Source organism: Ursus arctos, unplaced genomic scaffold (assembly GCF_023065955.2).
Source record: "Ursus arctos isolate Adak ecotype North America unplaced genomic scaffold, UrsArc2.0 scaffold_24, whole genome shotgun sequence".
Taxonomy (NCBI): domain Eukaryota; kingdom Metazoa; phylum Chordata; class Mammalia; order Carnivora; family Ursidae; genus Ursus; species Ursus arctos.
Genome location: NW_026622919.1, coordinates 8,489,302 through 8,502,059, shown reverse-complemented (window position 1 = coordinate 8,502,059; position 12,758 = coordinate 8,489,302). Strand labels below are relative to the sequence as shown.

Here is a 12,758-nt window from a genome sequence, read left to right as displayed (position 1 = left end):
TCCAGGTCCTGCACAGCCTCCTGGGGTCACCCAGCCCTCAAAATCTGCAAGCACCTGCTGCCCACGATACCTCATGCCTTTATCATAGTTGAGGTTCGAAGGAAAACTGGAGTCTGGGCTCCCTTGGGAGCCAGACTTTGTCCATGAGGGACCCCAGGGAGGACCCTGGAGGCAGAGGGGGTGTCGGTGAATGCCTGGGGACAGTGTCTGTGCCAAGACCACCCAGGGTCCCTTCCTTAGCTACCGAGATAGCAACCCCAGCCAGACATCACCTTTTCTCCTAGTTGCTGAGGGAGACTCGTCACCCCTGCGAGATGTCTCCATTGCTCCAAGACAGTAGGTAGGGGAAAGATGACTTTCCCTTTAGGGCCCTCTGAGACTTTACCTTCTCTTTTAAAGAATAATAAATGCTCTGATGATTGAATCTATGGAGACCTTATCCCTAATTTATAGCAGGAACTGCTTATTTGTCTCTGCTTTGCACGTGGATATTCAGGCACACGAGGGTAAAAAGACAGTCCACTGCCAACCCAAGCTGACAATTGTGTGAACTTTCGGAGCACCCCAAAGGGAGGCCGCTTCTGCAAACAGCCCATACCTCGTCCAGACTGTGCTCTGTTGGGCCTTCCCTTGCGTTTCAACCAATCTGGAAACTGGGGGAGAAGGAGGTTCCAGTGCTAGGACTTGGTGTGAAAACAAACAATCTGCCCCTTTGCATAAGATGTTAAGACATTGTGTTCTAAAGATAGTAACAGGAACGCTGTGAGATTTTCTGGAGATTTAAGGGAGGGGAAAGGAACAAACAAAAAACTGTCCCTCTCTTCTTTGCCTGGCCAAATGTCATTCTCATTTAAAAGGAAAAAAAGTGGGGAGGAGAAGTAACAGAGGGGGAAAAAAGCATTTAAGACTCCACTTACAATTTTACATCAGTGAAAGTGTCTTGGGAGAAAGATGTTAAAGAGAAAAAGGGAGAAATGCAGGGAAGGGGGGGGCCTGCTTTCGAAAAATTCCCTGATCTGCCTGTTCAAAGCTGAGACAGTACCAGAGACAGCCCTGGCTTCCCCTTCAAACAAACCCGGAATGGAATCCTGTACTAACACTGTCTCTCCCGAAGGCTTGCAGACAGCAACGCGCACCAAGAAATTAATTTGAAATAAACAATGATATGGTAGGCAGCCCAGCGGGTCCCCGAGTTCCCTGCGACGCCCACTTTCCAAGCCCCCCGGGCCATTCTCCCTGGCTCGGGATCAGCCAACCTCCTGCTAGTTTTGTGACGTCACGATCCAAGAACCCTCCGCAGACAGAGCCCCCCCGCGTTAAGACGTCACTCTCCAGGAAACTCCAAAGTTGGGGGCTGACTTCAGGGCCTCAGCACTCCCGGTTCCCCGGGGCAGAAGGCACTGCCACCGGACCTCCCACCCGAAGTCAGGCAACCCAGCTGCGCGCTCACGGTTCTCCAATCCGAGCCCAGCTCGCAGCTTCAGGACACTCGGGTTTTGGCCCCGTGAATGTATAGGTTCGAGTAAACCAGAAGATGCGTTCTCCTTGGGGAGCACGAGGGCCCGGGTAAGAGAGAAAAGGCTTGCAAGAAAGTCACAAGATAATTCGTCTATAATTCTGACAGTTACGTTTGGAATTGTATACTAATAGCATTTCTCCCTTTTCCGTGGTTTGATGGAAAAATTTCTCTGCTTAATAAAGACCCGACATAATAACCCACCTTACAGGGACGTCTTAGTGGGAGTAGCTGGTTATAATCCCTTCAGCCTGAGATGAAGTCCCCGCTATAGAGCCAGTCCACCCCGGGAGAATCACACAAAACGGTTGTGAGAATCTCCGCTCTTTTCTGCCGGTGTCCTCCCTGGGACTGAATACCCCTAAACCAAAAGGGGACGCGAGGGGAGGAAGAGGCGCAGGTGCGAGCCAGAGAACTGCGGAGGAAGCTCTTGGTGCCGAAGGGAGCCCAGTGGACGAGTGGAGACCGCTGCGAATGGGAGCATCGCTGCGTTGAACTCTTACTTTATTTATATATTTAGATCAGCAAGGCAAAAAGCACCTTTAAGTGAAAATGCCTGAAAGATTTTTAAAAAGAGGAAAATTGGAGAGAGAAAAAAATAAAACTTGGCCTAAGGAAATTTCCAGGCCGTTCTAGGGGTGCTTTGAGGGAATCCGAATGACGCTTGGCTCCCCTGTACCCTGTCTAAAGATATACATTTTCAGAAAAGGAAGGGGGACACACACACACACACACACACACACACACACACACACGTTCCCTTTGGAAGCCCAGTCCCTTTGGAACTGGGACTTCCCACTGCCATTCCCCCTCCCCCCCCCTTCCCCTCTGCTAGTCAGTCCGGGTTGAGCCAGCTCCTCCCGCCTCTCGCTTGGCTCTGGAACGCACCCCCGGGCAACCCCGCTGGGCCACAGCCACCCGCGGCCCCACAACCCGGCCAGGTCACCCTGGAGCACTTTGCAGATTCACGCCTCCCTCACCCAGCACCTCCCGTCCACCTCATTCCTCTTTCTGGTAGAAAACAGAAAAGGGAAGAAAACGGAAAGCCCTTTTTGGCCTACAGTTTCAGGGGATGCCGGGACTCTACGGTCCTAGGTGACACATGTCGGATAATCTCCCCAAGTAGGGCGCCCGTTTGGGGAGAAATCCACATGAAGGACTATACAGTCACGTGCGTTTACGGACCTGTTGCTGGGAGTTCTGGAGGCCTGCGATGGGTCCCACACCCACTGGGGCAAAATGTCCAAAGGTCGCCTTGATTCGGCGGTCCACAGATATCTACTGCGCGCCTACGAAGCGACCTGGCATTTTCCTTTTCCCTTGTGCTGTTGCTGTCCAGTCCCATGCCCGTCCTGAGACAGGGTTTACCGGCCGCCTCTCCCCAAAGAGAACCGGTGTCCGGTCTGAAGAGCGACCGGCAAACGCGCTCGCAGCCGGGTGAAAAGTACGAATTACCGAGGAGCGGCTGGGAGCGCGGGGACCCAAGGGTCCCGCCAGGAATTGGGGTCTTTTACCTCGAGGGAACCGGGCCCCAGGGAATTGGCAGAGAGAAGGGATATCCACTTCCCTGAGCACCTCTATAGAGGACATTGCCCCGGGCTGAGATATGCTGCTCAACCCAACCGAATTCTTCTGGGACATACTCCCCTGCTGAAAACGGATTTAGACACGCTCCCCACTTTTGCTTAGAAATTTTGGAGAGGGAGGTTATGGTCCCTAATTCCCTAATTCCCCAGGTAAAGGGAACCCCATTCGCCACACCTTCCACCTCCGTCCGGAGACGGAAACCACCCCCCGCCCCGTGCGGTGTGTTCACACCGCCCCACAGAGTCCACGAAACTCGCTGTAAGCCAGCATCTCTGGGCTCCGGACTCGGCGCCCGCGTAGACGCGGAGGGAACTTGGCGGCCCAGGCTAGGGAAATTGAACCCGGCGCCGGCCCCAGTCGCTGAAAGAGGGGGGAGAGGGGTGCTCCCGGGCCTCGGTTTCCCGAGGTCCGCCTTGGGATCTGCTTGCACCTCCAAGTCTCCGCTCCCGGAGGCAGACCTCGCGGCGCTTGCTTAGAGCAGAGACCGGAATGCACGTCGCAGACCGGTGAAGTACCCTCCGTTGCCTGCCGCTTTTCGTGACCTGCGCCCTTTCCCTTCCTTATCCCCACCAGCATGAGGAGCCCAAGCGTTTGGCTCTGTGCAGAATACTCTGGCTAAAACTGAGCCAACAGCCGCTTTCCCGATCTGTAACCTGAACACTGAGAATGGGTTCCTTTCCCTCTGGCTTTCTCTGACACGGGTGCTCTGGTCGTGGACCGCGAGCGTCTTCCTGGGGCAGGGAGAAGCGGTCAGGGGCTACCCGAGAAATTCACAACGAACGGAACTCCAGAGTGGGGGTGGGGGAGTTGGCACTGGAGCCCCTACAGAAATACAGGACTAATCAACGGTGTCCACGACTCAGACTTGGCCTGGTCCTGGCACACCGATCAGAGGGCAATGTCTGGTATCTGGGAGACAGGGGTCCTTCTCCTGGACCGGATCTCCCGGGTTCGTGCAGACTAGAAACGTCAGGCATCTTGAACCCTCTTTTCTTGCCCCCAATAGACACACGCCTCCCAGTTCCTCTAACTGGGCTGCCCAGAGGTGAATCCAAACGGTAGGAAATATCGAGTAGGAATTTCTGCAGAGATAAATCTCAGCAGCAAAGCAGTCCTGACTGAGTGGAGCACACCACCACCACCCCCCCACCACCACCACAGCTTTCCTGCAGTTTCTGTGAGTTAAACAGTTTCTGGGCTTTTGGCGCCCTCTCTGGATGCAGCTGAAAATTGCACCTTTGAAAGTCAGCTGATTGTTTATCAGTTTTCAAGATTCAAGAATACAAAGTGTATCTAACGAACCTGTACAAAACACTGTAAATTTATGATTTAAAATTCCCTATACTACATACCTCCTACCACATAATTACATTAAACATATATCTATGTGTACGGATTTATCTTGACAAATATTTAGAGAAAAACTCCAAAATATCTTAAAGTCACAGTCTTCAGTGCTTTTAAGCCAGTCAACACGAGAATTACAATAAAATGCAACTAAATACAGACGCCTTGGTTAAAATTTCTGCCCGAAGTTCTGGTCTCTGAGTGTCCTCCTGGGTCAGGTGCCTACGAATCGCACAGTTATACCCACAAATGTCCCCTCCCCACGACACAGAAATCAGTTGATACTACGCGGGACTCTTTCTCCTAAGAAAGGACGATGTTGTTCTAATACTTTCCCAGCGTAATCACGGAGCCATGAATACATGGCTATTGTATGGAGGTCTCTAAAACTTGTAAACAAGCTATAGGGTACTATAGACATCCTCTGTGAGGGAGCTACATTCGTTTAAAAAGTAAATAGTATTTAACTGTAGTTGCAACTTATTACCTTCTGAAGAGTTCCGTTTCCTATAAGAAACGTCGACTTCTTCAGAAGAAAATGAGAGAAAACGAGATTAAAAAAAAAAATCTTCCAGGAAAACATTCTTTTAAATCTTGCAATAGTGTCCGCAATGTCAAATTAGAAATGAACAAGTCTTTGCTATGATGCGGGCCGATGCACCATAACAATAATTTAACTCGAAGCGGACTTCTGGGAGAGCCAGAAAGGGGGAAGTTTAAAATCAGGAGATTTCCACAGTTGTGCGTTTATTTGTGATTCTGAAGACATGCAACCCGCAGGAGCCTAGGATTTTTCTTCTCTTCCAGAACTGATACCTAACCGGGCACTAAAGGCTGTTGGTGCAAACACAAAGGTTGTACTCAAATCACACTAGAGATACATCAGAGACACCCACAATCCCTCCCCCAGAACTCCTAGCCTTCTGCGAGTCGGAGAAGGACCCGACTACAGTCAGGAGACAGGAGCGTCACCCCTCCAGGTGTTTTGTAAAGGAGGGCGAAAACAGGCGAGCTGCACGACTCCGCCAAAGTGCAGTGTTTTGTCTGCGGTGGTGCCCATGTGTTTGGGCTTTTACAAACCAAGTGACCGGCCTCAGCCTCTCGGCCCGGTACGGCCACATTCGCAAAGTTCGATCTCTCAAAGCCAGAGCAGTTTGCAAGCTCTTTCCAGTAGCAACCCTGCTGACGTTTGGACTCGCCCAGGAGCTGAAAAGCAGAACGTCAAAGCAGTTGCCTGTCACTGAGCAGTGTCGCGGGGTGGGGACTTGGGGGGCTGGAGAAGGACTTGTCAGAGTTCAAGGTCGCTGTGGCGCGGGACGGCTCCCGCGAGCGCAGGGCTACTGCGGCGCCGCCGCCGCCACCGCCAGCCTTCGCCGGGACTTAGCTTTGGTTTTCATTGATTCCCTTTGCAAGAGCGCAGCAGAATCCCGACCAGCCGCACCAGCCCCGGCGAACCAGAGCATGTTAATCTATTTATATGGATTATTACAGAGTAACAGCGGGCGTTGAGTCACCAAAACATTGCTTCAAAAGACCATTTCTAAGCACTTTCGGAGGAGGCAGGCTCTAGGAGCATAAACTGGGCTACGCGTTAAAGAGCGACTGCTTTTCGAATGCTACAAACTCCAGCTAAGTCTCCGGGACCGCGCAGAAAACAGTGAAAAGAAACGCTTGGGGGTGGGGGCAGATCCTAGTCTAGACACACAAGCGCGCGCGCACACACACACACACACACACAGGCACGCAAAATTCGTGCGGAGACGGCACCAAACTTCTGACATTACGAGAGTACGGCAAACTTACACACTTGGACGTCCCGGGTCCCCCGCCTTCCCCGCTGCACCCCCCCCCCACGCCAAACCAGAGGCAGCGCTCCCCTCCCCGCTCCTCCCCTCCCCTCTCGTCACCCAAGCCCAGTGCCACAATCCTCCTCCCCGCAAAATCCAGTCCAATCAGCTGCCTGCCAACCCCTGAAATGCCGTGCTGTGATTGGCTGGCCGTCTCTAAGGTGAGGAGCAGTAGTTTATTAAAGAGCCCCAGGGCTGGGAGCTGCGGAGCTGAGAGCGGAGCTTGAAACTCACTGGAAACTTCAGTGGCGCCGCGACTTGCCAGTTTCACTCCAGGAACTTTTCTTTGCAGGAGGAGAAGAGAAGGGGTGCGAGCGCCCCACTTTTGCTCTCTTTCTTCCCCTCTTCCTTCTCTCCAACTCGCCTTACCCCACTTGGAGCGAGCAGCTGCGGGCTGGCCACCGCGCGCCTTCCCGAGTGCTCGCCGCCGCAGCCGGGTGACGCGCCAGGCTCCCCGGGAGCCGCTCGCTCCGCGTCCGGGCAGCCGAGGGGAGAGGAGCCCGCGCCTCGAGTCCCCGAGCCGCCGCGGCTTCTCGCCTTTCCCGGCCACCCGCCCCCTGCCCCGGGCCCGCGTATGAATCTCCTGGACCCCTTCATGAAGATGACCGACGAGCAGGAGAAGGGCCTGTCCGGCGCCCCCAGCCCCACCATGTCCGAGGACTCGGCGGGCTCGCCCTGCCCTTCGGGCTCCGGCTCGGACACCGAGAACACGCGGCCCCAGGAGAACACGTTCCCCAAGGGCGAGCCGGACCTGAAGAAGGAGAGCGAGGAGGACAAGTTCCCCGTGTGCATCCGCGAGGCGGTCAGCCAGGTGCTCAAGGGCTACGACTGGACGCTGGTACCCATGCCGGTGCGCGTCAACGGCTCGAGCAAGAACAAGCCGCACGTCAAGAGGCCCATGAACGCCTTCATGGTGTGGGCGCAGGCGGCGCGCAGGAAGCTCGCCGACCAGTACCCGCACCTGCACAACGCCGAACTCAGCAAGACGCTGGGCAAGCTCTGGAGGTAGGGCCGGCGCGGCAGGGTGGGCTCCGCGGTGGCGGGGGGCGCTGGCCAGGACACTCTCTCGCGCCCCGCCTCCCAGCAGGAGGGAGTTGCCGGTCCCGGAGCCGGCGGGAGGCGGCGGCGGGGGGGGGGGGGGCGGCGGGAGCTGAGTGGGGGGGGGAGGAGACGAAGTGTAACTTGGCTCAAAGTTTGACAAAGTTCTTGGATTGCTCTCTGGGGGGGAAAGGAAGGGAGGCGGAGGGGGGAGGGAAAGGGGACAGAGAGAGCCAGAGGGTGGGAGAAGACTTGTGGGAGACACGGTGGGAGGGGGCTGCCAGCCCTATCTCCCGTCGCTGTGAAGTTCGATCCCAAGTGGGGGGTTGGGTGGGAAGTGAAGTTTGCCCCTCTCTCGCTCCAACGGCGCTCTCTCGTGTAGACCTACAAACCAAGGAGGTGGGATGGAAGCGGGGGGGGGGGGACATCAAGGCCAGAGAAGACTCCTGGCAGGAATGGGGGGGCTGCTGGAAATAGGTGGACACGGTTGGGGGGGTGCGGGAGCTCCTCGCAGATTAAGTGGGTTTTCGGAAAGCTTCTAAGGGTGTTGGGGGCGGGGGGGGGGCGTTATAACTACAGTAGCAAAGGCACTTAGAGCCGAAGCAGCGGAGAGCTATTTTCATCTCCAGGGTTTTCCAAAATAGAAGGAGCGAGGGCGGGGCGGGGAGTGACCGCTCAGGTTGGACTAAAAGAACCGAGATTTATTTTTCCATTTTCCCCCCTTCTTTTCTTACTTTCTTTCTTTTCTTTCTTTTTTCTTTCTTTCTTTCTTTCCTTCTTTCCTCCTTTCCTTCTTTCTCGCTTTTAAGAAAATTATGAGCTGCAGCAGTGGCTGGAAAGCAGGGAGGAGGGAGGAAGGGGTTGTGTGCGAGGAAGCCGAGTGGTCGGGGTCACCTCCCCCTCCCGCCGATCTGACAGCTCAGCCGGTTTCACAGAACCCCCTCTGTTTCTCTCTGCGCCCCCTCCCCCGCCCCCAGACTGCTGAACGAGAGCGAGAAGCGGCCCTTCGTGGAGGAGGCGGAGCGGCTGCGCGTGCAGCACAAGAAGGACCACCCGGATTACAAGTACCAGCCGCGGCGGAGGAAGTCGGTGAAGAACGGCCAGGCGGAGGCCGAGGAGGCCACGGAGCAGACGCACATCTCCCCCAACGCCATCTTCAAGGCGTTGCAGGCCGACTCGCCGCACTCCTCCTCCGGCATGAGCGAGGTGCACTCCCCCGGGGAGCACTCTGGTGAGTCCTCCCCCCCCCCACAGCCCCAGGCTAAGCCTTCCGCGGGGCCCACTGGCACACCCCCAGGTCTCCACCGAGTAGGGTCCGTTTAGGGACTTTGCGCTCCCCGGGGAGGGAGAAACTACCCCTAGCACCTAATCCCCCTCCCCTCCCAGTCCAGGGCCCCGAGAGGCCCCTACACACACACACACACACACACACACACACACACACACACTCAATCTCTACATCCTAGCAGATTAATTTTTATTGCGAGGTAAAATGCCTTTACAGCTTTACAGGACTTCTTCCTCCTTCTCTCCCTCCGCCACCCCAAAAGCACACACAGCGTTCTTCCACAAGTAGCAATTTGGTCCTACCCACCCTCCGGACCTCAGAACCCCTCTCCCCCCATAAAAGGAGATCGCCGAATGTGTACTGGCCGGTTAATCATTTGGCGACTTATCTCGGGTGCAGCGCGCCTCCTGCGAGGTTGCGGGTCCTTCTGACACTTCAGCTTGGAGGGAGGGTCCCAGGAGGGTTCCTAAGATTAGGGCCTCTGCACTGCCCGTGTTGACTTTTCTGTGCCGCTTCTCTTTTATTGCCCGCAGGGCAATCCCAGGGCCCACCGACGCCACCCACCACCCCGAAAACCGACGTGCAGCCGGGCAAGGCTGACCTGAAGCGCGAGGGGCGCCCCCTGCCAGAGGGGGGCCGACAGCCCCCCATCGACTTCCGCGACGTGGACATCGGCGAGCTGAGCAGCGACGTCATCTCCAACATCGAGACCTTCGACGTCAACGAATTCGACCAGTACCTGCCGCCCAACGGCCACCCGGGGGTGCCGGCCACGCACGGCCAGGTCACCTACACGGGCAGCTACGGCATCAGCAGCACGGCGGCGACCCCGGCGGGCGCGGGCCACGTGTGGATGTCCAAGCAGCAGGCGCCGCCGCCGCCCCCGCAGCAGCCCCCGCAGGCCCCACAGGCCCCGCAGGCGCCCCCGCAGCCGCAGCAGGCGCCCCCGCAGCCACAGCCGGCGCCCCCGCAGCCGCAGCCGGCGCACACGCTGACCACGCTGAGCAGCGAGCCGGGCCAGTCCCAGCGAACGCACATCAAGACGGAGCAGCTGAGCCCCAGCCACTACAGCGAGCAGCAGCAGCACTCGCCGCAGCAGATCGCCTACAGCCCGTTCAACCTCCCGCACTACAGCCCCTCCTACCCGCCCATCACCCGCTCGCAGTACGACTACACGGACCACCAGAACTCCGGCTCCTACTACAGCCACGCGGCGGGCCAGGGCTCCGGCCTCTACTCCACGTTCACCTACATGAACCCCGCGCAGCGGCCCATGTACACCCCCATCGCCGACACCTCCGGGGTCCCTTCCATCCCGCAGACCCATAGCCCCCAGCACTGGGAACAGCCGGTCTACACGCAGCTCACCAGACCTTGAGGAGGCCTTGCACAAAGGGTGATGATGACCGTGATGGCCCTAAAAAGAGCCGAAGAAATAAATAACCGACCAGAATTTCCTTGGGACATTTTTTTTTTTCTTATTCCTTAAAAGACATTTAAGCTAAAGGCAACTCGTACCCAGATTCCAAGACAGAAACATTAGCTATCCAAGCGCATTACCACCTTGTTGCAAATCAGTGGCCAGGCCGCTCGTGGCCAGATGGACGGGCGGAATCGCTGAGAAACCGAACTTGGACACTTTCTTCAAAGCAAGCATGGAGGATAATGGAGAATCATCGTGTGACCAATTTGCTCGATCTCTCTGCCTGTTTGGACTTTGTAATTATTTTTTAGCAGTAATTAAAGAAAAAAGTCCTCTGTGAGGAATATTCTCTATTTTAAATATTTTTAGTATGTACTGTGTATGATTCATTACCGTTTTGAGGGGATTTATACATATTTTTAGATAAAGAAATTAAATGCTCTTATTTTTCCAACAGCTAAACTACTTAGTTGAACAGTGTGCCCTAGCTTTTCCTGCAACCAGAGTATTTTTGTACAGATGAGATTTCTCTTACAAAAAAAAAACAAAAAACAAAAAACAAAAAAAAAAGTGTGTGTGCGTTGTTGTATTAACATAAAAAAACACAAATTTGTGTGATGTGATCAGTTTTGGGGGTTAGCTTTGCTTAATTCCTCAGGCTTTCTGATTCAAGGAGGAGCTGCCTTAGAAAGAAAAGTAAAGGCCTTATTTTGCAAATATGGAAGTAAACCATAGTCTAGAGAAGCATTTGGTAAGCTTTATCATATATATATTTTTTAAACAAGAGAAAATACCTTGAGCCTTAAAACCATGCTGCTGGAAAATACTTGTGCTCTCTGTTAGTGCGTTTCCCTCCGCATTGGCTTGATTGTTGCAATCTTAAGAAAGAAGTGAAAACCAAGCAAAGGAGATGAAAACTTTTCTGGGAATGTTTCAGCAGCCAGTAAGTGCCCCGGCACACTGCCCCCTGGTTGCCTGCTGGAGCCCCATGTGGGACACAGATGCTAGAACCCTCTCCCTTACGCTGTCACCTGTGCCTCTCCAAACACCAGCAGTGAACCTTCAAGACATTCCACGTGCTAAAATTATTTATTTTGTAAGGAGAGGTTTTCGTTAAAAAAAAAAAAATCTTTCTCTTTTTAAAAAAATTTTTTTTAAATTTTACCTTCTTTAAAATAGGTTGTTGGAGCCTTCCTCAAAGGGTATGGTCATCTGTTAAATTATGTTCTTAACTGTAACCAGTTTTTTTTTTATTTATCTCTTTAATCTTTTTTATTATTATTAAAAGCAAGTTTCTTTGGATTTCTTGTCCTAGATTTGTATAATATACATGCCTTTTTGTCTGTCCTTTTTTTTTTTCTTTGTTGTTTTGTTGAAAACAAACTGGAAACATGTTTCTCTTTTTGTATAAATGAAAGGTTGCAGATGTAGTGTATCACTGAGTCATTTTCAGTGTTTTTCTGCCACAGATATTTGGGCTGCCTAAATTGTGTGTGTGTGTGTGTGTGTGTGTGTGTGTGTGTGTGTGTGTTGTGACACAAAACAAGGCTAGCATGGGTCATGGAGAGTCCCCTGCATGTTTTCTTGGAGAGAAGGCGGAAAGGTGGAGGGGATCAGCCCACCGAGAGACCTGAATTCTTAATTCCTTCTGTGGCTGGAGAGTTCGAGGATTGCTTTTTAAAAAAGACAGCAAACTTTTTTTTTTTATTTAAAAAAAGATATATTAACAGTTTTAGAAGTCAGTAGAATAAAATCTTAAAGCACTCTTATAATATGGCATCTTTCAATTTCTGTATAAAAGCAGATCTTTAAAAAAATATTTCTGTAACTTAAGAAACCTGGCATTTAAATCATATTTTGTCCTTAGGTAAGGTTTGGTTCGTGTTTGTGTTCTGTTTGTTTTGCTTGTTTCCCCCCCCCCAAACCTTTTGTTCTCTCTGTGAAAGTCATCTTTCCTTTTTCTCTTTCATTCTTTTTTTTGTATATTATTGTTTACAATAAATATACATTGCATTAAAAAGAAAATGGCCCCGTGGACTGGCTTATTCACCGCATTTTCCCCTTCAAAGGATGATTTGAAGAATTGAGGAACAGAAGAGATTGTTCCATACTGATCTCTGTGATGTTTTCTTTTTTTTTTTTTATGTTGCACTTTGGACTATCCCAAAACTGGCAGTGGTGAAAAGACTGTATCCCCAAAAATCTACGTGGAAATATCTTGGAAAGTGTCACCCTGTTAGGTCACCTAGACAATTACATATCAGTAGTTGCTCGCTCAGGCAAAATGTTTGTTGTGGTATTAACAGCCTCATGATTCAGGGCAAAAGCTGTTTCCCTATGGAACTCAGAGGGGAATATTAGACCTAAAGTCAGTAGCTTGTCAGTAGATAAAATGCCAGGGGGGGTGACTTGCCTGCCTGAATTCAATCAATCGAACTTTCTATTACCGTGAACACACACCAACAAGGGGTGTCCGTTTAAAAGGCAGAAGAAGCCAAAAGAAAAGTTTCGAACACAACCAGAGGGAAGTCTGTTCTATTAACCCATTATATCTGATTCAGAGCCATCCTGGTCTATCTGCTGGGACAATGGAATGAGATTACCTTATTTTACTGTTCCCTCCCGTTTAACTCATTCTGAGAAGATGCAAAGCCTTGGTAGAAGTAATAAGACCTAATCCTGTTTTTCTTGGCCTGGGTGAGATGGGAGTTT

The 12,758-nt window shown here is 52.5% G+C and overlaps 1 protein-coding gene across 1 annotated transcript; it reads left to right on the top strand.

Moving 5' to 3' along the window:
- Positions 1-6,504: 6,504 nt before the first annotated feature.
- SOX9 (SRY-box transcription factor 9) lies at positions 6,505-12,009 on the top strand. Its single transcript, XM_026512342.4, has 3 exons — positions 6,505-7,302; positions 8,313-8,566; positions 9,157-12,009. The coding sequence occupies exons 1-3, from the start codon at positions 6,872-6,874 to the stop codon at positions 9,999-10,001; spliced, it is 1,530 nt and encodes a 509-aa protein (XP_026368127.1). The 5' UTR covers positions 6,505-6,871; the 3' UTR covers positions 10,002-12,009.
- The last annotated feature ends 749 nt before the right edge of the window (positions 12,010-12,758 follow it).

What these genes read in the sequence shown, in the direction of transcription:
- SOX9 (XM_026512342.4), top strand. Translation starts at nt 6,872, where the DNA reads ATGAATCTCCTGGACCCCTTCATGAAGATGACCGACGAGCAGGAGAAG. An exon ending in ACGCTGGGCAAGCTCTGGAG is followed by an intron (nt 7,303 to 8,312) that starts GTAGGGCCGGCG and finishes CCCCGCCCCCAG; the next exon opens with ACTGCTGAACGAGAGCGAGA. An exon ending in CTCCCCCGGGGAGCACTCTG is followed by an intron (nt 8,567 to 9,156) that starts GTGAGTCCTCCC and finishes TATTGCCCGCAG; the next exon opens with GGCAATCCCAGGGCCCACCG.